This window comes from Lygodium microphyllum, chromosome 11, assembly GCF_053477565.2.
Source record: "Lygodium microphyllum isolate KBCC chromosome 11, Lygodium_microphyllum_v1.1.10, whole genome shotgun sequence".
Taxonomy (NCBI): domain Eukaryota; kingdom Viridiplantae; phylum Streptophyta; class Polypodiopsida; order Schizaeales; family Lygodiaceae; genus Lygodium; species Lygodium microphyllum.
The window spans coordinates 102,746,843-102,770,413 of NC_141145.1; the positions used below are offsets into that span (position 1 = coordinate 102,746,843).

General features: G+C 43.9%; 2 protein-coding genes across 5 annotated transcripts in view; both read right to left on the reverse strand.

Moving 5' to 3' along the window:
- LOC148029174 (enoyl-CoA delta isomerase 1, peroxisomal-like) overlaps positions 1 to 23,571 on the reverse strand; it is a 93,586-nt gene that overhangs the window by 3,391 nt on the left and 66,624 nt on the right. The gene's annotated exons all lie outside the window — the stretch shown is intronic.
- LOC148029175 (uncharacterized) lies at positions 10,967 to 22,905 on the reverse strand. The gene is made up of 3 exons (XM_087688756.1): positions 22,714 to 22,905; positions 20,063 to 20,611; positions 10,967 to 11,173 (listed from the first exon to the last, which is right to left on the reverse strand). The coding sequence occupies exons 1-3, from the start codon at positions 22,903 to 22,905 to the stop codon at positions 10,967 to 10,969; spliced, it is 948 nt and encodes a 315-aa protein (XP_087544882.1).

A 23,571-nucleotide genomic window follows, 5' to 3' on the forward strand; every position in this document is an offset into this window, starting at 1 on the left:
TTTCACGCCCAACCATTGGTGATCTTTAATGAGAAGATGATACACCTGATTAGTAGAGGCCTTTTCCAGACTCAACCGGCCTGCAAGGTCCCAGTCCTGCCAAGGGCGATCCATAGCCAGGGCAGGAAAGGGTTGCCTACCCTGAAGTTCCGAGGAAAGCTTCCCCCATAAATCACGGTATCCGCGCGGGATCCTGAAAAGTCTCCTAGCAGTCCGAAATGATGCAAGGACATTGCGAGTGGCAAGGGTAGCATCCGCAATCGAAGTCACACCCAAACGGGCCATGCGGTTAAATCTCGGTCTGAGCTGATGTTTATCTTCCCATGAAAGTAATGTGGATACCGCCAACAATTCCAGCTGAAAAGAATTTGTCTGCACGCGGTCCCCTACAGGATGCCAACGGGCCTTTTGGAGCACCACTTTCCAAGAGCCGACCAAATGCACTAACAAAGAGGAAGAGGGACTGGAGAAACGAGCGTCAGCATTAAGGACATGCCACCATGAGGCTCGAAGCCGTGTGTTACCCTGGCGGAGGCCGTTGTCCTCAAGAAAATAACGGGCTATGATGGTCCACGGGTGATGATCCACACACATGGCACAAAACAGAGACCAACGAAGAGCCAGCATATGAGTTTCTGCATCCAAAATAGCTCCACCACCCATGCGCTTAGGGGTACATGCATGTGACCATGAAATCCAGGAAATGCCTGCCTGCAGTGAATCTTTCTTCCATAGCATGAAACGAATGGGATGAGTAAGAGCCTTCAAAGTACTGGGCGTCCATGGCAGTAAGGGCAGGAAATACGTCAGCATTGGTAGCATAATTGTCTGAGCCACTTTGAGGCGGACATGGAACGGCCAGGCTTGCGACTTCCAATACATAAACTTCACGGCCAGTTTGTGTGAAATCCACTCCAGCAGGGCCTTTGGCCGTACATCCACCCCCAATGGGTATCCAAGATGCCTGACAATCGCGCCACGAGAAACCACCTGGCCCTGCCAGCCTAATGACTCTAAATCAGGCTCCGTGCAACTGAGAATGGCTGACTTGAAGGCATTGATGCGAAGACCAGAAGCTTGACCAAAGAGCGTCCAAACATCTAATGCCTTGCGAATGTTATCCCTGTCCGCCTGCAAAATCATAAAGGAGTCATCAGCCAAGGATTGGCTAATGAAGTGCTGCCCCAAAGGAAGAGATAACCCTGCCAACTGGGCAGAAGCCGCCATGGAGGATAACATTGAAAGGACCGGGTGAGTCGCCAAGGCAAAGAAGAGAGGACTCAAAGGGCAGCCTTGTCTGAGCGAGCGTGCAAGGAGAAATGGCTCTGTGACCCCACCATTAAGCATAACTCTTGAAGAAGCCTCAGTACTAATGGTGTAGATCAATCGGGACATGCGGATCCCAAAGCCCATAGCAGACATAAGCTCTGCAAGGAAAGACCAGTCCACACAGTCAAACGCCTTTTCCAAGTCCAGTTGAATCAAGACCACTTGCTGATTGGAGTGCCTCGCATAATCAATAGCCATTTGCACATTCAAGATATTGTGCAAAATGTTGCGTCCCTTAATGAAACCATATTGGAGGGGGTGCACAAGAGCTGGAAGGTGCTTGTGAAGCCGATTTGCCAGCACTTTGGAAAAGATTTTATACATCACGCCCATCAACGAAATTGGTCTCCAGTGTTGCAGCTTTGACGGCGAAGGGACCTTGGGGATCAGTTTGATGAGGCCTTCTTTCCATGAAGAAGGCATGACCCCTGTTTCCCAAACCTGTTGGAACATGACCACCAAAGGCTTTACCAACTGCGTGGCTGAGTGCTCAAAAAATTCATTAGTGAGACCATCCCAACCAGGACTTTTATCCTTAGGCAGGTGCAACAACACATCCATAACCTCCTCTTCGCAAATATCCGCCTCCAAAGAGGCTTGCATATCAAGCGGAACCTGCTGGTGGACCAGCTGATAGAAGACCGAGCGGGCATGCGTAACCTGGCTAGACGGCAAGGATGAAGAACCAAAAAGATCCATAAAATAATTTCTGCACATATTGATAATGGTCTGCGGATCAGTGACCATGCGACCTTCCGAGTCCTGAAGTCGAGTCATATTTTCGCGAGCCGGAGAAGCATGCAAGGCGCGAAAGAACTTATGAGACTGGCAGGCATTATCTTGCAATGTGTCAGTCAAGTTATGCAGCTTGGCCTGCTGATAAGATTTCAAGCTAAAGACTTGAATAAGATGGGCCAAACGCCGCTCCAGTGACAGCAGAAAATCATCATCTGGGGAATCCAGGAGCAAGGAACGGACCAAGGCCAATAAGTCCTCTGCTGCAAGTCGACGGCGGCGACAAAGAGAGGCAGTGTGAATCCCATACTGCCGAGCAACCCGCTGCACATTAGAGAGCAGGCGTGCAAACGAAGCCAAGCCCTCAGAGGCGAAGTCCAATAAGAACCTCTCAATCAGTTGCTGCATATAATCCTGAAAAATTGGATGCTTCAAATAAGAGGAGTTGAAGCGTAAAGGGAGCTTATCCAGGAACTGCATAAAAGGTGCAACAGATTGTGCCCGCATCTCAAGCTGGAGGGGAAAATGATCCGACAACGCATATTGCTGCAAGACCTTCATCTCCAGCATCTCGGGAAGAAAATCATCCCCCGGCATGATATACATTCTGTCCAATCGCGACCAAGTGGTTGCATATTGCGCAGAATGAAAAGTAAAACCTGAAACAGAAGGGTGAAGCCACGACCAAAGATCTTGCTTAAGTATGTGCAAAGCAAAGGAGTTCCACACCCGGCTTTCTGGCGTATCCATTACCGAATGCCCTGAGGTGGACTGCGAAGAGTCAACACACATATTGAAATCTCCCATCAAAAACCCTCTGCGGCCAAGTGCCATGGAGCTCTGCAAAGTCAACCATAGATCCCGTCGGGATGTGGGATCATTGGGAGCATAAAGTCCCAGCAGCCATAAAATCTCACCTTCAAATAGGACTTCGATTACCAGAAAGCGGCCGTGCACATCATTTTTAACAAGAACAGGCTGGTATTTCTCATGAACAATCATCAGCACGCCCGAATAATGCTTAGCATGTGTCCCTGCATAAAACAGACGAAATCCACGATAATCCACAACCTTTCCTGCCTCACCATGACTTTTGTGCTCCACTGCACATAATACATCCCACTGATTTTCATGCAAGACAGACCACATGGTATGCTGCTTATGGCGAGAGCAAATGCCTCGCACGTTCCACGTGGCAATCTTCATATATTTTCAAACAAAGGAAGTCAGGAACGAGGCGCCTGTTGCCTCGATTGCATCTTTTCCGCGAGGGCATCCAGGACACCCTCATCCAGAAAATCAGCCAATACTGCAAATGAATTCGGGCGACCTGCTTTAGAGGTAGAAGGGAAATCCACTACCTTGGGAGCAGGGCGGGGATAACGCCTATCCCAAGGAGTAATCACATTGCCTTTCGCATCAAACGCCAGCTTAGCAGGTGGGCCCTTGGGGCCCTCGGAATAGACTTTCCTTGAAGACGGATTGCGGGGGGCTGACGGGGCCATGGTACGCACAACCTGCTGTGGGGTGACCATGTCTTTCCTGCGCGTGTACGTGCGCACGGAATCCGGGGAAACATGAGGCCCAGGATCTGCCAGGCCTGCGTCCAACTTTTTACCTTTTTTTTGTCGTGCCTCAATCCAATCAGAGCTAGGAGAATCCAAAGCTCGGACCTGTTGTTTACCTTTTTCCATGACAGTAGGGGGCTGAAGGGTCTCCTGTGTCTGGGCATCAAGCACCATGTCATCCTTGGGCTGCACAACCTGCGCCTCCTCAGAAGACAGTTGCCGTTCCGGGCATTCAGCTACAAAATGCCCTAATTTACCACATGAAAAGCAGTGTCCGGCAAAATTGCCCCATTTCAGGCGAAAATGCAAAGGATGCATGCCAGCGCAATTGAGGCGAAGCCACGCAGGCCTTTTCCTGGCCGTATCCCATAACATGCATAGACGGTTTCGGTTCATAGCCCTGAGGCTGGGGGGAACCAGCACTGTGCCCACAACCGCCATCGCGTCTTTCAACAATGGCCAATATACCGCTGGACAATTTTCCACTTCCACCCACACCGGGCATTCGCGTTGAAGCAGACGCTGGAAGTCAGCCATAGGGCGCCATGGTACCACATGGACCAAGCGGCGGTCAAAAAATAGTGGCAACTTGGACAGTAGCTCAGCTCGATGCGATTCGGATTTCAACAGCACCTCATAAAAGCCGCGAGGGCCAAGGAAGATCTCCTCAACATACTCCCCTTGCAATAAGTGGTGCATCCACTGGCGAATATGTGAGAGCACTGGGATCCTGCCGGTGAAAAAAAGTATAACTGCACGGTCATAGAACACCGAGAAGGACCGCAAGACTGATTTTGGGTCCACTGTCGCTTCCAGCACATCATCCGCAGCCGCAGCAGAGAAAGTTTCATTATTATGCTGGACATAATCGCCAAGCAGAGTATTGGCAAAGTCCAGCAAATGCTCCCAGTCTATTTCCTGCGAATCCACAGGTTCGGAGGCAACCTGCGCATAGGAGCGGTCCTGAGGACCCATTGGCTCGTCTGAAGTGTGCTTAGAGCGTTTGCCTCCCGGCGGCAGTTCAGAACCCGGAGGTGGCTCCTCCGTGCATGGCACCATATCCTCCGGCTCCTCGGTATCGGAATCAGGGCCAAGGGCTGCCACCGTCCGGTCGAGAAAATCCATATCCAGGCCAGCCATACCGCTATCTTCTCTCTTTCGCTCGCTCCCTCACTGCAGCAGCAGGATGCACTGTCTACAGTCTCTGCTCTTCAATAATCTGCTGCCTCCTCGGCACAGATCTGTCCTTGTAAAATGTCTATCTGCCTGTCCCTTCCTCTCTCTCTCTCTCTCTCTCTCGCTCTCTGTCTCTCTCTCTCGCTCGCTCCGCAAGTCCCGCAGACCGGCACAATCAGGGAACCACCTGGCTGCAGCAACAGGACTGCAACGGGGCACCTGTGCAGAACAGGACAGACGTGCGCCGGTGAACCCCTGACGAATAGGGCGTGTGAAGGCAGGCGAGCAGCTGAGGGCACAGATCCAGGTGAGTGTGCAACGTCCGAGGGGAGACGTCAAGCAGAACTCCTTGCAGTGGGCCACAGTCGCACAGCAGAGGGCGAGCGGGTTTGGACCTGATGGCCACGGCAGAGGACGGATGCGACGGCAGGAAAAAGAGGCAGGGACGATGCAGACCTGTGAAGTGCGGGTGTCGTCGGCGAAACTTGAGCCTCCACAGGTAGGCGGGCGCGTGCAGGCGGACGTTCGGCGGCAGGAAACGACAACTTGCAGGCAGGAAACGACGAACGAGGCGATTTAGGGTTTCTGCTGGCGGCACAGGAGCCGGACGCGAATGACGGCCATCTCCACGCTCCTCACTCCTCTCTCTCTCTCTCTCTCTCTCTCTCTCTCTCTCTCTCTCTCTCTCTCTCTCTCTCTCTCTCTCTCTCTCTCTCTCTCTCTCTCTCTCTCTCTCTCTCTCTCTCTCTCTCTCTCTCTCTCTCTCTCTCTCTCTCTTCTCCCTCTCTCTCTCTCTCTCTCTCTCTCTCTCTCTCTCTCTCTCTCTCCATATCTTTGTTTCTCTCCCTCCTCTCTCTTCCTTAGGCATCCGAGTTTTAAGAAGAGCCTTATGTGTATATCTCTCTCTCTCTCTCTCTCTCTCTCTCTCTCTCTCTCTCTCTCTCTCTCTCTCTCTCTCTCTCTCTCTCTCTCTCTCTCTCTCTCTCTCTCTCTCTCTCTCTCTCTCTCTCTCTCTCCATATCTTTGTTTCTCTCCCTCCTCTCTCTCTCTTCCTTAGGCATCCGAGTTTTAAGAAGAGCCTTATGTGTATCTGTTGTCATGTGACCACACGCCTAATGGAGGAAAGCAATGGACGGCTCGGTCTTGAGTTTTCTACCAAACCCATTCTCTTCAAAGATCAACCAATCCTTAAAATGTGAGAATGCTTCAAACTTCAAGGCCAAGAAATACAGCCATGTCATCTTGTTAAAAGCGTCAACAATTAGCATAAAATGCAAACTTCCCTTAAGGGACTGTGTCCTCATGGGTCCACATAGGTCCGTTGAAACAAGTTCCAAAGGCTCCTTAGCCCATTGTGAAGCCTTGCTAGGAATAGCATCCCTATATTGCTTGCCACAAATACAAGATACACATGGCGGGTGGCTCACCCCAATCTTTGGCAATCCACGTACTAGTTGCCCACAAGCGGCCTCGTGAAGATACTCATAGTTGAGGTGGCCAAACCGAGCATGCCAAATCTCGGTTTGAGTCTATGAAAGAAAAAAGAAGAGACGAAAAGGCAAAAGAGGACTGCATCTTGTAGACTCCATTCTCGTCATTAATTGCACAAAGAATCTGTCGAGAAACAGCATCAAGAACTTGGAAGGAGTCCTTATCAAACTCAACCATCAAACCAAGAGTACAAGTCTTGTGCAATGAAAGGAGATGATATCCTAGACCCAGCACATAGAGCCTCTCTGATGTATGGGCACTACCTTGCCCATCTTGAATCAGCTACATATCACCCTTGCCTTTGATGGGAACCAAAGAACTATACAAGAATTTTCTTGTGCATCAAATGCATACGGGTAATCCCTTCTAAAGAAGGAGTCATGTAATAGGAAGCATCACTATCCACAACCGACTAGCGAGACTCTGGGGCCATCATCGTTACATCAATAGCTGTCAAAGGAACATCCTCTACCACCTCCAGTTGGAGGAAGGTGGCCAATAAAGGAGCAGCCACCGCTCCTAAGTCCTTTGTAGTTTTCTCCTTCTTGGTGTCTTTCTTGTCCTTATCGAGGCAATCTTTCTTCCAATGACCTATCTTGCCACATAAGTGGCAAGTAGACTCCTTGGCCTTGTCCTGTTTGTACTTCTTGTCTTTCTTCTTCTTGTTATTATTCCCCTTCTGTTGGAAAGATTGTCACGTCAAAGCCTCCCACTTTGGAGTGTTCTGACTTTTGAGTTGTTCCTCTTGGTCCAAGACCATAGGAACCAACTCCTTTCACTTAAAGGGTCTCTATCCACCCTGAAGCAATCAAGGCAAAATAGAATGAATTGAATCAAGGTGGTAAATGAGAAAGAAGAGTTATTGCCATGTCCTCCCAGATAATTGCCTTCCCTACGTGCTAAACCTACATCTGCAATTGCCGAAGCTTATTGACGTGCTCTTCCATAGAAAACTTGGTAGAACTCAAAGTCGTCATATAAACCTCCAAAGACATCCACTTTATCACAATCATCTGATTGTACATTTGATCAATTGAGACAACAGCATTGCGAGCTGTAGAAAATAAAGTGAAACTATTGATGGCAAAAATGTATCAAAGTATTTCAAGGTCTATGCAAAAAATATGAACTTTTTTGAGATTGTTGTGAACCAAATGGATTGATATTTAGTGTGAATTGCAGCTCATGAACTCAAGCTGTGCATAAACGAAATTTTAGCAATTCGGGGAACCACAAGAAATGATTTTAAGAAAGCACTAAAAGAATAATACTTTATGATACAAGGTTGGTTACAAAGAGAACCTTCTTGGAGTGAGTTGCTTCGTGAATTTGAACAGAGATATACCCAATTGAATGACACAGTGCTTGAATCCGAAAAGATTGAGTTGTTTATTCAATCAGCAGACTTTGCACTACAACCGAGTCTTGAGTTGCTTTTGGATGATGAAACCACAGAGCAAGGATTGAAGTCGGACTGGAAAGATGTAAAAGATGTTGTGTCTATGATGGTGAACAACAAAGGAAAAGGGCAAAGATGCATGTTAGTGGTATTCCTTCATTTGCAAAAAAGGCAACAAAGCAAATAGATAAATAGCCGATCACTATTGTGACTCCAGTGAAGGCATAGTTGCACTAGTACCACATACAAAAGGGTTCATACTATATCGTACTTTAGGTATCATACCTTATGTATTAGTACCATAAGATACCAACTTAATGGATACTTCTTTTCCCATATGAACCACACTTTGGGATGACCTAAATGCTCCTTACACTAATATGATTTTCCCATGGGATTAGGTTATTTGAGATTCAAACAATTTGTCTACCTTATTTTGTCAAAAAGAACTGGGTTTTAAGTTGCTTTTAGGATAGAGTAGCATTCTTTTATTGTACCATACATTAAAAAAATCTTAAGGTACCATTTAGTACCGTATTTTATTGTACCGTACTTCATTACCTAGCAACCATGGGTGAAGGATGATGTAATGGATGAGTTAGTGAAAAGCATGCAAAACTTACAACTCAAATTTGCAAAATTGGAAGAAAAAAGACAATCTACAAGACTGAAGTTTTAGACTCATGAAGGCATTGTGCACACATGTATTTGGTGCAATGGTACGAAGCATAAATAAGTATGCTTTGGATAAAAATCCGCCGATTCTTTCCAAAGATGGAAGAAATCATCTACATAAAATTGGATTGCTACTCAATCCAAACATTAGAGTATGTTTGGTAAGAAAACAAAACCTTGGTCACATGCAATGCATGCTGCAAAGAAAGGGAAGATTCCTGGAGATGAGTTCAACAAGGCATGAAATTGAATTCGAGAAATAACCGGATGGGATGCTCCAGTTGATTCTTTCTATGTGTATGCATATGTAGCCAAAACCAAAATACCGAGGTTATTATAGAGCTCTTTCCTAAAACAGCCTAACCTAGAGCTCTCTAACTATGCTTCTTTGCCAAACATATTAATTTTGTTGAGCTAAAAATGCCCTATAAAACAGCCTCTTTAGATAGCCCCAAAACTCAAATGGTACTAAAACTTTTATTAAAAAGAAACCCGTTCCTAGAGAGTTTCTATGTCCCATAAGCCAAACCCTAATTTGGGAGGATCCACTCATCTATAAATAGTCAAGCTGTCCACCAATCAACCTATCCTTGTTTGCATGTTACACTAGTCAACAACCTCTCTACTGTTGTTGGGGGCCTGTTTCCAACCTACAACCCACCTCCACTGGCTGTCCAACCTCTTGTGACTCCTGCCGTATCATCACTATCTATTGTCCAGCCATCAAAAACTGCAGTCACGTCCATTCCAGCACATGGCGCCCATTTTCCTACTACTGCCCTACTGCCAAGAGACACCAGACAACAGTGTTTTGCACAAGCCCTACACAAACTGCCACATCGACATTCAGATGGCAATTCATAGCCTGCATTTTGCTGTTCTGTGGGCCACCCTGCTTCAGCACGCTCCTGACCTGTCACCCTGCTGTTCTCAGCTCCTGTGATCAGTTTCCAACCTCCAAGAAGTGGTACACAACTGCATTTACCAGATTTCAGCCTCCAAACTGCTGTGTTTTGGTTACCAGCCTGCTGCCCTTCCATAGTCAACACTCTTTCAACTCTGACTGGTCATTACAGCACTCAAGATCCATCTCCAACGGACATCACGCTGACTCCTCCCTAACCTGCTCCCATGAGAGCCACCAACTTTTGGACAGCTCTATATTTGGGCATCTTCTACATTCTCCCCACTACTCCCTAACCCACTCCCATGAGAACCACCAACTGTTGGACAGCTCTACCTTTGAGCATCTTCTACATTCTCTCCATCATTTACAACATTGATTCGTTCACTTCAAAGTTCTCTTTCTTCTTTGTTTTGTATTTATGTTTTTGTGTTTTGTATCTATTGTGTTATCGTCTGTGCTATTGTGTTTTAGGTATGTTCATAGATTTTGATTTTGTGTTTTCCATGTGCAAATCCTAGCATATCTTCACATGGTATCAAAGTTGGTGCTCTTGTAAAGACTATCTGGTGACTACCGTGGAGACCTTGGTTTTGCGTGAAATACACAAACAACACATAACCAAATCACAATATCTTAAACTCCTTGGGATTCCACGATGTCTTTTCAAGCTTCTCCATCACTCGAGACCTTGAGGAGGTATTATTTACTCAACAAGGAAGATGATGCTTCACCTTCACCTCTAGCATGGACGTAGCTATCACTCTCCAACTCCTAAAAAACTTGCTCCTAGTATATCCAAATTAATTGGTGAGGTTGGCCACCTCTCTGATTAGGGAGAACATATGGCATTTGGGATGACTAGCAATTCATCTTCTTAATCACAACCAAACCCACTGTCATTTAAATCAAAACCCTCCCTGTGCTTCCTTTTAGGTATGCAAGACCTCGATAATGGCACATTTGAGTATGCAAATGTAAATTGAGCAAGCTTTCAAAGCAGACATACTTTCGTAGGTGTATATTTGACACTTCTATTTCATTTAAGTATGGAGTTGGTAGTCACTTTTCTCAAACTCCTCCCATCCCTCCATCTTCTAGCCAAAACATTGACTTTCTTTTTTGTGCTTTCAATAACTTAGGATTGCACTCCACATCTGCATCCAACACACTACAATTTGGATCATTTGTTCCAATTCCTAGTAAGGTTTTTTTCTTCATCACCACATGTGAGCTACCCAAACGTGAATCCCACTTTGCACCCTAGTATCTCATTAGTAGGAATGCCACCTTTTCACATTGTGTCTTACATGCACCTACGAGTATAGATATATGTATATCTTGGGACAACTACGATGGTCATTCCCCTCACTACCCCTGAACATTCCAACCCCCATCCATTGACCTCTCAAACATAGGGATTTCCATCCTCTACCTATGATGCATCATCCCTCACTCCATGGATCACTCCCACGCAAGGATTTCCATCCTTTGCCTACTATGTTTCCATCCCTCCTCCTTGGGCTCCACATCTAGCTACCATGCCTATGCCCAATCAACCCATATCCACTTTTAGATCCACTATGCACACATCCCACATGCATGGTACACCTATATCTAATCGTACTTTCACTCTCTCTCTCACTCACTCTCTCTTCTTTAACTACTACTCACTCCTCAAGCTGAGTTTCAAGAACTGGTATCAGAGCACAGGTTGTGCACGCTTCCCAAGCTCAGACTAGCTGGCAACACCGCTACAGACTGACAGTCCATAAGCACAGCTGACAGGCGATACACAATCAGCAAATGAATAGGTCGTGTGAAGAAGACCAGTGCAGGCAGCCGAGCAGAAGACTGCTCGAGGCGACCAGCAACAAAGCGTGTGGCGTGACTGGGCTGCAACAGGCAACGGGGCAGTAGCAGGCGTGACAGACCTGTGACCAGCACGTGTGCTGGCGATCAGGCGTAACCTGCGGACAGCATGCGATTGGCGATGGACGGCAGCAAGCGCCAGGCAGCACGTGTGACGAGACGGGCAGCAACAAACCCGAACGGCAGGTCAACGAACCCTTTCCCCTCGGTTTTTTTTTACATAAATATTTTTTTTTAACAAAAATTTCCAAAATTCTTTCATTTCCATCCCCTGACAGGAGTTCGCACGTGGAAGCACAAGTCTCAAACTTGTGCAAATTTGAGCCCGAAAATTTGGAGCTTTTCCCAGATTTGATCTTCTTTGTGGCTGGAAGTGACATTCGTGTCAAAAATTGCAGACATGTTGACCTCAATCAAATTGGGGATTTTGTCAATTTTGTCGAAATTTCTTGACATTGGACCCCGAAAAATTGGGGCTTTTCATGCATTGGTAAAATTTTGCTCGGCTGGGTCAGATTGGCTGACATTTATGCACTATTGGACTTGGAATTTTGGGGCTTTGTGCAGAATTTGGTAAATTTCTGCAGTTTTTGCCCGTGTAGTGGTTTATGTACAAACGGCAAAGATTTATTACTGTTTGAAAAAGAACAGCAGTGTATTTGCCGGTTCAGCTTGTGCTTTTGCAGTCCAAGGCATTTACTCTTGTGTTCGTGATAAAAATGGCTGCAACTTCTTCCAATTCAAACATCAAGAGTTTGATGGAAATCAAATGGTTTGATGGTCATGGCTTTAACCTTTGGAAAGACCGTATATAGGACATATTGTTCTTAAAGGATTGTGAGGATGCTTTGCACGAAGATAAACCCGCACAAATGTCTAATATAGATTGGGCCAGAGTTAACAAAAAGGTTGTGGCTTACATAAAGATGGGTGTCACTAATGACATTTTGACAAACATTAAGGGTTTAGATACTGGTTATGCAATATGGGAGAAGCTGAAAACTACCTATGAGATCACCACATCTATTAATCAGGTGCATTTAATGCGCAAGTTGATGAATATGCGATTGGATGAGTCAAAGCCTGCAACTGAGCACTTGAGTGCATTTACTGGCATTTTAAATCAGCTCAAGGATGCAAATTTGGATTTTGATGATAAGTTAAGGGCAATCTTTTTTATCATGACACTACCTGATTCTTGGGAGACCTTGGTGGTTTCTCTCAACAATAACCCCAATCTCTCATATGATGGTGTGAGGGGTTCAATCCTGAATGAAGAAATTAGACGTATGTCTAGTGGAGAAGTCAGCAACTTAGCTTATAATGTAAGAGGCAAGGCTGAAAAGAAAAATGCAAATGCTAGACAAAGAAACAGAAGCAAGAGCAAAGGAAAGGAAAAGAGTGACATTACTTACTATCATTGTGGTCGAAAGGGCCACAAGAAGCCTGATTGTAGGTACTACAAGAAGGAACAAGAGAGAAAGAAAAATGCAAGAGAAAAAAGAAGAAAGAGAATAAGACACATGCATCTGAGGCAACCAAAGGCAAGGAAAGGGCCAATGTGGCCTCCAGTGTAGTCATAGAGGAGCTTTCAGATATAGAGGCTGATGTATTAGGTGCAGTTGATTATGATGCCCTTGTATGTTACATGCAAGATATGCAGATTACCAAGCCTGATGTGATTGATGCACTTTTGTCAGTTGATGATGGTGTCACTCAGACTTGGATTGTAGACTCTGGTGCCTCTTTCCATGTAACTCCTTGCTTGGAGTGTTTTGCTATGTTCAATGCAAGCAATTATGAAAAAGTGTACCTTGGAAATAACCATGATTGCAGCATTCATGGGATTGGCACTGTACACTTGTCTTTAGATAACGGACAAGAGCTTGTGTTGAAAGATGTCAAATATGTGCCTGGCATAGTACGGGGGAGTTTCCAAAACGAGGGAAACGGAAACGGGAAAAACCGGAGTTTCGAAGTTTCGGCCAAATTTTGGAAACAGGGAAACGGCGTTTCGGATTGTACACTAAAATAAATACAGTATTATGTGGGTATGTAAATATATCAATGCCTACAATAACATGTACCCAAATTTCATACAAAACTTTTGAGTCCATGTTATATGATTGAAATCGTGATTCATTATACATTTTCAAAACTGAAGACAACAAATGAATTATAATTTATGACTCCTAAATCATCTATGATCTAAAGAGCGGTGAAGACTGACATCAAGAACAGTGGAGACTAACATCAAGAACAATGGAACAAGAATCAAGATGCATAATAAGTGAAATCAAGATACAATGATACATGTAACTATGTCATGTGAATAATCAGTTAAAACTCTAAAGTCCAATGAGCATTGAACATTGTGTACTAGTCTCTAGACTCTAGTAACTACTGAGTAATAAGTATCAACATCAATGAATGACTGGCAGCTGTAGTCTGGACAACAAGGCCCAATGTCTTTGTTGGGAACGCATGCCAAGTGGTCTTTCATGCATGTTACGCTCCCTGAATTCTCCAATCCACAATAGTTGTGCCGCCACTTCTTTGATTCGTCGGAGCCTTCGTATCCCTTGATTAGAGTGACGTGTCTCCAATATGGATCCAACGCCATGATTAGCCTTTAGGTAATGAGGGAAAGAAGAAGAAAAAGAAGAAGAAGAAGAAGAAGTGGAAGTGGAAGAAAAGGAAGAAGAAGAGAGCAAGAGGAAGAGGAAGAAAAGGAAGAAGAAGAAGAGGAGGAGGAGAAAGAGGAAGAGGAAGAAGAGAAAGAAATAAAGGCTAATGGGGGGAATAAGAGGAAGAGAAAGAGAAAGAAGAAGAAGAGGAAGAAGAAGAAGAGGAGGATGAGGATGAGGATGAGGATGAGGATGAGGAAGAGGAAGAAGAAGAAGAAGAAGAAGATGAAGATGAGGAGGAGGAGGAGGAGGAGGAGGAGGAGGAGGAGGAGGCGGCGGCGGCGGCGGCGGCGGTGGTTGGAGTACCCCGAAACAGACCACAAGATGCTGAAACGCCGGTCTACCATTTCTGTTTCGGTCCGAAACGGCCAGTCCGTTTCGGCAGCCCCGAAACGTCGTTTCAGGGCACTAAGGTGCCTAGTATCAAAAAGAGTTTACTATCTGTTGGTAAGCTTGACTTGCATGGTTACACTACATTGTTTGGTGGTGGCTTGTGGAAATTGAAAAAGGGTTCCATGCTGATTGCAGAAGGAACCAAGAAGGACACTTTGTGAATGGGATGCAATGACAGTGGAGAAAAAGAGGAAGATGCGAGAGAGAAGAGCACACACAATGTAGGTGTTGTCAAGAATGATATGACATCCTTATTACACTTTCATATTATATATGAATAAAGAATGGGCGGTCTATGTACATGGATAGGCCCAATGGCCTTTTACCCCAACAACCTCCCACTGAAATGCCAATGGGCCAAGGAGTGAAAAAACAAAGAAACAGAAAAAGAGACAAGGTGAGAAATCATGACATCTCACCCAACGCCCAATCGGAAAGCAAGCTATGCAATAAGCATCAGGAACCTCTGTAGAAAAGTGAAGCATTCCCAAGTCCATGACATCCAAGAGACAAGCGATCCCACAACTCCATACAGTAGAGCAGTCCAAGAATGCTTCTCATGAAGCAAGCACAACTCATGAGTGCAAGGCTGTAATGCATAAGCATCAGAGTAGCACATAGCATTAGTGTGGTGCATAGGAGACAACTGAGAGCACAGACTCTCCAAAGTCAATCATAGAAGAAGGACCAACATCTTGGACACATGTTAGATGGGGTATCAAGATAGTAAAGTGCATTGAACGCACATCAAGAGGCTTGAGAGATGTCTATATCTCATAAAAGATAGAATGGCAGCTACGTATAACCTGTCGAGCATCCAAATCCCATAACATGTAAGCTTGAAAGTCACTATCTCCATAACCAAGAAGGATACATCTGTGTGACATAAGCATATCTGGCATACATACAAATGCCTGGCAACCAAACATCCTCAAGTAATCATAAGAGGATCTCATGCCACTCCATGCCTCGTGTGGTGTAATACCATCCAAAGTCAGACACGGTGTTCTATTAAGCAAGTAGACTACGGTCATAAGGCCTTAGCCCAAAAGCCATAAGATAACCCAACTGTGGTAAGCATAGAAGTAACCTTTGCCTGTAAAGCCAAGCACATGCCATGAACAATCCCATAATACCATGGACATAGGAAATCAATGCCAAACTGCTGACAATAGGGCTGAAAGCTGGGAGAGATAGCATGACTCTCATAATCCATCTGCAATCACCTAGGCTTGCAACCAATAGAATCCATAAACTTGTCAAGCATAACTCCGGCATCCTCAATCCGTACCAAGGGAAGAGCCCAAGCACAATGGGTAGCATGATCCACGGTCATAAAGTACAATGCTCCACCAAGTGACTGGGAAGGCATAGATCCATATATTGCACAATGGACAAGATCTAGAGGATCATGCCTCTCACGATCGCCATGAGCAAAAGGGACTCTGCAAGGACCATAAGTACAATCAGGGCAAGCATCAAGATCTGCATGTGACAAAGGAGGCAGGATGGAATCTGAACGAGACAAGATCTCCATCTCTCTGTGGTGCATATGGCCTAGGCGATAATGCCATAACAATGCATGTGGTAGGATAACTACAACCATAGAATCTCCCACATGAGAGGCGTGCACTGGGCAATGAGAACCAACTCTAGAACCTCTGGCCAAAACCAAGCAACCACGACAGATCTTCCATGACCTATCCTAAAGAAAAACAGAGTAACCTGCATCACGCAACTAACTGATAGAAATCAAGCTCTTACTGAGCATGGGAACATGTAAAACATCCCTGAGTATAAGAGAAGTCCCATTAGGCAAAGCTAGGTGTATGTCCCTGTACCTAGCATAAGTCTGCTCAAGGCCCAAATCAATACATCTATCAACCTCCCTGTAAGAAAAGAACCATCCTCTATGAGGGATAACATGACAAGATGCCATAGAGTCCAAAAGCCAATCAAAGGCATAGACCTGATCATTGAGCAAATAAGCTATAGGGAAACTAGATGACATGAGGACATGCTCAACTGCATCATCATGGGTAACTACATGTATCTCAACACTAGAAAGAGTGGTAACACCTGCTGCATCACTGACTCTCTACTCATGTCGAGTCTGTCTCTGTCTCTACTACTCTCTAATCCGTCTAAAATATTTTCTTTTAACATGCCCAAACTTTCCACAATGGAAGCACACAACATCTGTAACTGAAAAACCTGTAGAAGATGACAAGGAATCCAAGTCATCATGAATAGGGCTATCCATAGCATCCACAGAGCTTAAGGAGCCAAGGGCTATCCCAACAAAGGGAACCTGCTCATAAAGACAATCATCTGCAAGTACATCAGTGGTGGAAGCATGCTACAAAGGCTCATGAAACCTCAATGGACCGGAGGACATAAAGGCATCAACCAAGGATACAAAAGCTCCCACATGAAGAAGAGTCGTAGCCAACTGCATAACATAACCAATCACAGTACGGTAAAGCATAAGGCATCTGTCATAAGAGCATACGGTATTCAACCATGAAATCAGCCCATAACCATAGTGGCAAATATGACTCTGCTCTCTAACATGGACCTTAGTGCCCTGAAACGGGCAACAATAACCCAATTAGCATAAAAGCTAGACAACAAAGGAGCAAGAAAGCCATAACTGCAACCCCAAGCACTATAAAGTCCACTAATCAACCAAGTATCCCGCAACAAATCCAAATACCAACGAGCAATCAAAGCTCAAGATCCAACTGTCAAAGAAGAATGGAGCAATCACTGCTCAACATGTATCCACATTCACCAAACATCCAAGATCCAAGAAAATCATCTCAGCATAAGGCCAAGTAGCATCCAAGGTCATAACGGAAAAAGCCAAATCAATGTCCAACAGCTCCACAAAAGTCCTCAAACGCAAGTCTTATCAAGCCCAAACATCTGTCATACTGCAACCCAAAAGCATCCACCAAGACATAAACCCACATGGGTAGCCTAGGCATAAGCAGTCATAAGTGGAATGCCAGCTACAAATAAAAAATGGCAGTGAACCATAAAATCGAGCTCTACTTCTTGCTCAAAAGCATTCTGAGAGCAAAAAGAACCATGTGGCATCATCCAAATACATTAGTACATAGCCCCAAATAGCTGGGAGCACCCCGTGACCAAATAAGCATAACCCAACTATAGCATAAATAGCTTCATCCCTGAATTTTCCAGCAGTAAATAAATGTCCAAAACTGAGCAAGCAGTGGCTCAATCCAAGCTCAAAACCATAAGCATACTTTCCCATATGTATAGGCACCAACCGAGCATAATCAAGCATCAAATGGCCATGTAACATAGGCATAAAATGTAATGACAGGGCGCTGCCTTGTTTTGGGCTGCTTGTGGACTGTGTAAAACAATCAATGGCTAAGCAAATTCAGCCCCAAAAGCATCTCACATCATAGACATACATTTCTTGATATGTAGGCAACATCTGGGCATGATCGGGTATCAAATGATATGGGTAAATAAGCATAGACATGAAATGTTGGTTGCTGCCCTGTTCTGGATAGATCCTAGGACACTTCAAACAGTCCATGGATGAGCTAAATCAGCTCCAAGCTCAATGCCAACCATAAATATCAGTGTCCAAATCCAAAGCCAAGTGTCAAGAGGCTTCAACAAGCCATAACCAAGTGCCAAATAAAGTAAATGAGCTGGGGGCTGCTGTAGGCTGAAATCAGGCCTGCTGTTGTTTATACAGCCAAGAGGAGCTCAAGATCAAAGCCCCAAGTCATGTATAAGTGCCCAAGCTCAATACCAACTGTCAGGGGATCTCAATGGACCATAAAAAAGTGCCACGTGGGTGAGGAGCTGCTGTAAATCTCTGTCATGCTGGAAAAAACGTCTATCAACATGGCGCGATTGCACCAGCTATAGATATGGGACTGGGGGGCTGCTACAAAGGTTGCAAGTGGTGGTGCAACCGGTCTATGACTCACATAAAGCGGTAGTTCCTTCAATTAACACCTGGACTTTACATACACGCACATAAACAGAGACCTCTCTCCCTCGCTCAACACTAGATTGGCCCTGAAGACCGGCGCCCCTCTTGGTATTTCTTTATCAATTAAAAGATAGAAAATTACAAAAACGGTAATGTTCCAAAATACATAACCTGTGAACAGTTGGGCTTCATCTCTTCTAAATAAATCCCAGCTGCATAGGAACAATACAGCATGTCCAGATCAACATCCCTTATTGTCCAGCATGTGCAAAATTCATTGTTCTTACTGTCCAGCACATTGTTCTTACTGTTCAGCATGTGCAGAGCATCCCTTACTGTCCACCATGTGCAGAATTCACTGTTCTTCTTCAGCATGAGCAGAGTTCACTGTTCTTACGATTCAGCATGTGCAGAATTCACTGTTCTTCTTCAGCATGTGCAGAGTTCAATGTTCTTCTTCAGCATGAGCAGAGTTCACTGTTCTTACGATTCAGCATGTGCAGAGTTCACTGTTCTCATTCAGCATGTGCAGAGTTCACTGTTGCATAGAGTTCACTGTTCTTATTCAGCAATGTGCAGAGAAAAACACAGAATTGTACCTTCGATGGAATCAATCCATCATGCAAAGCATTTCTTCTGAGAATAGAGGGAGAGGTGATCAGAGGTAGCAAGCTCTACCTCCATGCTTGAGTCAAAGACGTAGAAGTACTCTCCATGGCTGGTTTTCTTGTAGCAATCTGCCCTTAGCTCCTCCAAACTTCATTCTCCCATTTGGCCCTTATGCCTATTACGTTTTTTTTTAATGCTCTCTCTCTCTCTTTTGGGAATTTGTGCCACATGGCATACATGTAACAATTTTCCCATTTAAACCTTCCCGTCTAAAATTCTCCATGATCGGTGCAAAATTTGACCTTGGCACAGACCAAAGAATTAATCCTCGTGTAAAAACGAAGACAATGACGCGAACAGATTCTGAGGTCCAAAAATAGTAACTTCCTAAATTTTAGGGGTGGCGACCCCTGCATTCCTCAAGTTGTTCTGTGCAACTTTTATCATTGCGACCACATCAAAAGTGTAATGTGGCTCAGTTATAGTGGCTTTTATTCCGTGAGCATTCTCACATATGCATCTTCTATCTTGGCCAAGCTCATTGTCCTGCACCATCTCCAGTGGCTAAGCACACAATCCCAAACCACTGGCATTCTATTCTTCAATGCCCATTCAATATGGAACTGGTCCTAAGGCTTAGACAAACCATTAGTCCAATTTGTCCCAATGGCTGCCTCTTCTCGCCATGCAAAGATCCCGCTTATTCCAGGAGAACTCTAGGGATAAAAAGCAACAGCAACAAAAGAAAAGAAAAATAAGATATTTATATACGTAAATAGGAAAAGCAACTGTAGAAACTCCACCTGGTGACATACCCCCTCTTGAAAGAAGCAAGCGACCTCGATTGCATACCACACATGCTAACGGATGACACATGGCGATAACATGATTCTCCATGTTATTAGTGCCATCGCATGTATCACTTGCTAACAAATGACACGGGGCGATGGTAGGAGTTTCCCCACTACCATTTGTGTCATCACAAGTTCAAGTCTCACATAGATGGAGGATTACATCATGTATCCAACTATGATTATTAGGAGCCTTTCTAATATACATGTTTCCGGATGCAACACAAGGCGATAGCACGTATGCGCGAACTATTAGTGTCACAACATGCACATTCATTCAACTGAAGTGTAACAAATACAACTTCAAAGCACTGAGATTTCATTCAATGAGATACAATATTCAACTGTACAATAAAGAATGTACATTGCTTCAAAAAGCATTCTAAGTCACTGTAGATTCCACGAAGAAAGCTTCTCGGTAAAGTTGCATTAACTGAGGCAAATCTGCTAATTCAGCCTCGTCCATCCATTTGGCATCCATTGGTGAATAGTTCTTGAACTTCACCAAAAATCTTCTTATAACTCTACCTTTCACTTTCCTATCCTTATGTGCTAGGATCTGTTTAGAAACTAGAATCTCATCTAATTCCTCTACTTCAGGCTGTTCCTCTTGAACCAAATCTTCTAGCAGTTCACCAATAAAAGGCCTCAATAAGCTCACATGGAATGCATTATGAATTTTCCAATTCTCTCGCAATTTCAGCCTATATGCTACATCATTTATCTTCTCTGAGACTTGAAAAGGGCCATAATAACGCATACTCAACTTTGGAAACAAACGTTCCTTGCCCTTCTGTTTTCTCAAACGTGCCTTTTCAAAATGCAATAAGACCCAATCATCCTTTTTGAACAAGAGCTTCCGACGATGACTATCAACAGCTCTTTTCTGTTTATCTTGTGACTTTTCTAAGGCATACTTGACCTTTTTATATGCTTCTTCCTAATCTTTTACATAATGATCTGCTTCAAAGATGTTATCTTTTGTCTGCAAAATGGAAGGCAATTTCTTTCCACCTTCCACAATCTCAAAAGGTGCTTTGCCAGTAGATGAGTGCACTGTATTATTGTATGCATACTCAACCAATGGCAAGTAGTGTTCCCAAGAAGTCTTATAATCTAAAACATAACACTTCAGTAAATCTAAAACAGTCAAATTTTGCTTCTTCAGACTGTCCATCAGTTTGTGGATGGAAAGAAGATGAAAATTTCAGTGTAGTGCCCATGTTTTCAAACAATGCTTTCCAAAACAAGCTAGTCATTCTTGGATCTCTATCACTAACAATTGACCGTGGCATTCCATGGTACTTGAAGATATTTTGCATAAATATCTTTACCATGTGTTCTGACTTAGCCTTTTTCATTACAAGAATGAAATATGCCTGTTTGCTGAATCTACAAATGATAGTCTAGATTCCATCATTCCCTGAAGAAGTTCTTGGAAGATCAAAAATGAAATCCATGGCAATAATTTCCCATGGCCTTTCTGAAATAGGCAGTGTTTGCAATAACCCCAGTGCCTTCTGTCTATCAAATTTGACCTTTTGACATACAAGGCAAGATCTGACATATGCATCAATATTAGATCTCAAGGCTGGCCAATAGAAGAAAGTCTCTACCGCTTTGACTGTAGCATCAATACCACAATGTCATGCATACGGTGGAGCATGACTTTCTAATAAAACTTTTGGCCTTAGCTATTTTGTAACGCATAGTCTTCCATGCACCATGATAAAGTCTTCTTTGAACACATAATGATCATGATGTTGGCCATTGATCAAGTGTTCATAGATTTCAGAGAAATCTTCATCATCAGCATACTGCTCTTTCATATCATCCAATTCATGGTGATAAGGAATTGAAACAGTTGATACCTGTGGTTTGCGAGATAAAGCATCTGCAACTACATTCTTCTTGTCTTCCACATGCACTATCTGAAAATGAAACATAGATAGGAAATTTGCCCAACGCATGTGTTTCTCTGACAATTTAGCCTATGTGAGAAAGTATCCAAGTGTTTGATGATCCGTTCACTACAAAATCAGCACCAAGCAAATAGTGCTTCCAACTAGAGAGTGCATGGATCACAGCCAATAATTCTTTCTCATAAATTTGGTAAGTCCTTTCAACGACAGAAAGTACTCTACTCTCGTATGCCACAACTCGGCCATTCTGCATTAATACAGTACCAATGTTGTTTCCACATGCATCACACTGCACTACAAATGGCTTAGACAGATCTGGCAAAATGAGTACTGGATCTGTAGTTATTTTCCCCTTCAAACATCTAAATGCTGATTTCTCTTTGTCAGTCCATTGCCATTTGACATCCTTCTTTTCAAGCGTATGTAAAGGAGAAGCAATCTCTGCAAAGTGTCTTACAAATCTTCTGTAGTAAAAGCATAGGCCAAGAAAACTGCGGACATCATGAACAATTTTCAAGTCTGGCCAAGAAACAATTGCTTCTATCTTTGTAGGATCCATCTTTAGAAACTATGTGCCCAAGGAAGTGAATCTCTTCCAAAAAGATTTCACTCTTCTTACCATTAATGAGCAATCTGTTACGCTTAAGCTCATTAAGGACTGCAACTAGGTGTTTTCTATGCTCCTCTTCATTCTTTGAAAAGATAATCATATCATCAAAGAATGTGCCAACAAAACTTCGATAAGGGTGGAAAATTCTATCCATCATCCTGTTAAACGTAGCAGGAGCATTGGTCATTCCAAACGGCATGACTAAAAATTCATAGAGACCAAATGTCGTTCTAAAAGCAGTCTTATGGATATCCTCTGGCCTGATTCTGATCTAATGGTATCCACTTTTTAAATCTATCCTGCTAAACATTCCTACTCCCTGTAATCGATCAAGAATGTCATCTATCCTCGGAATCGGAAACCTATCCTTGATCGTGTTCTTATTCAAGGCTCTGTAGTCAATACACATTCGCCAAGAGCCGTCCTTTTTCTGAACTAGCAACACAGGTGAACAAAACGGCGCGGAGAACTACTGGGCTGAATTAGTCCTTTCTCTAAAAGCTCATTAACCTGTGTCATAATCTCTTTGTGCTGTACTGCACTGACCCTGTACGATGGCCTATTGGGCAGACTAGTCCCTGGAATAAGATCTATGGTATGATCTTCAAGCCTCTCAGGGGGTAATTCTCCTGGTAACGAATCTGAGAAACAGTCATTGAATTTATCCAAGAAAGCCCTTCTACTTTCATCTAGTACAGACATATTATTGTCAACTTCATTAACTTGCTTTGCAAAAACCAAGTACGCAGAAATATGATTTTTCATTACAGAAGTAATTGCAGAAGCAGAAACAACTGGGATAGACTCTCCTTTAAGCTTCACATCTAACACATGAGTCTTGCTCCTATGTACAAGAGTAATCGTTCTATTGTAAGTATCCAAGATAGCATGCTTCCTGTGGCACCATGGGATACCCAACAGAACATCACATCCCTCTAGAGGCATAATATGGAACTTCTCTATTGTGTCCACATAGCTCTGAATATGCATACGAAGTTTGCCAGGAATGGGGGAGACAAGTTCAGTACATCTTGGGCATGTCAAATCAACCTATCCAACTAGTCCCATTTCCTCGGGACATATAATTAATTTAGTTGTCAATGCTGGTGAGATAAAGTTTGCACGAGGCACTAAGCCAATGATGGGCTTCTTTTTTAGAAAAAAATTTTGGGCACTTAGAAGCAATATGGCCTTTCTGTTCACAAATAAAGCATTTTCCAACCATCATTAAAGCCTTTCTTTCTTCAAATGATTTGCCAAAAATTGGCCTCTTTTGTCCTTGACCCTGTTTAAAAGAAGTCTGAGGTTGCTGCTGAAATCTTTTCTTCCAAAAATACTTCTTTGTAAAACTGGTCCTTTTTGGAAATT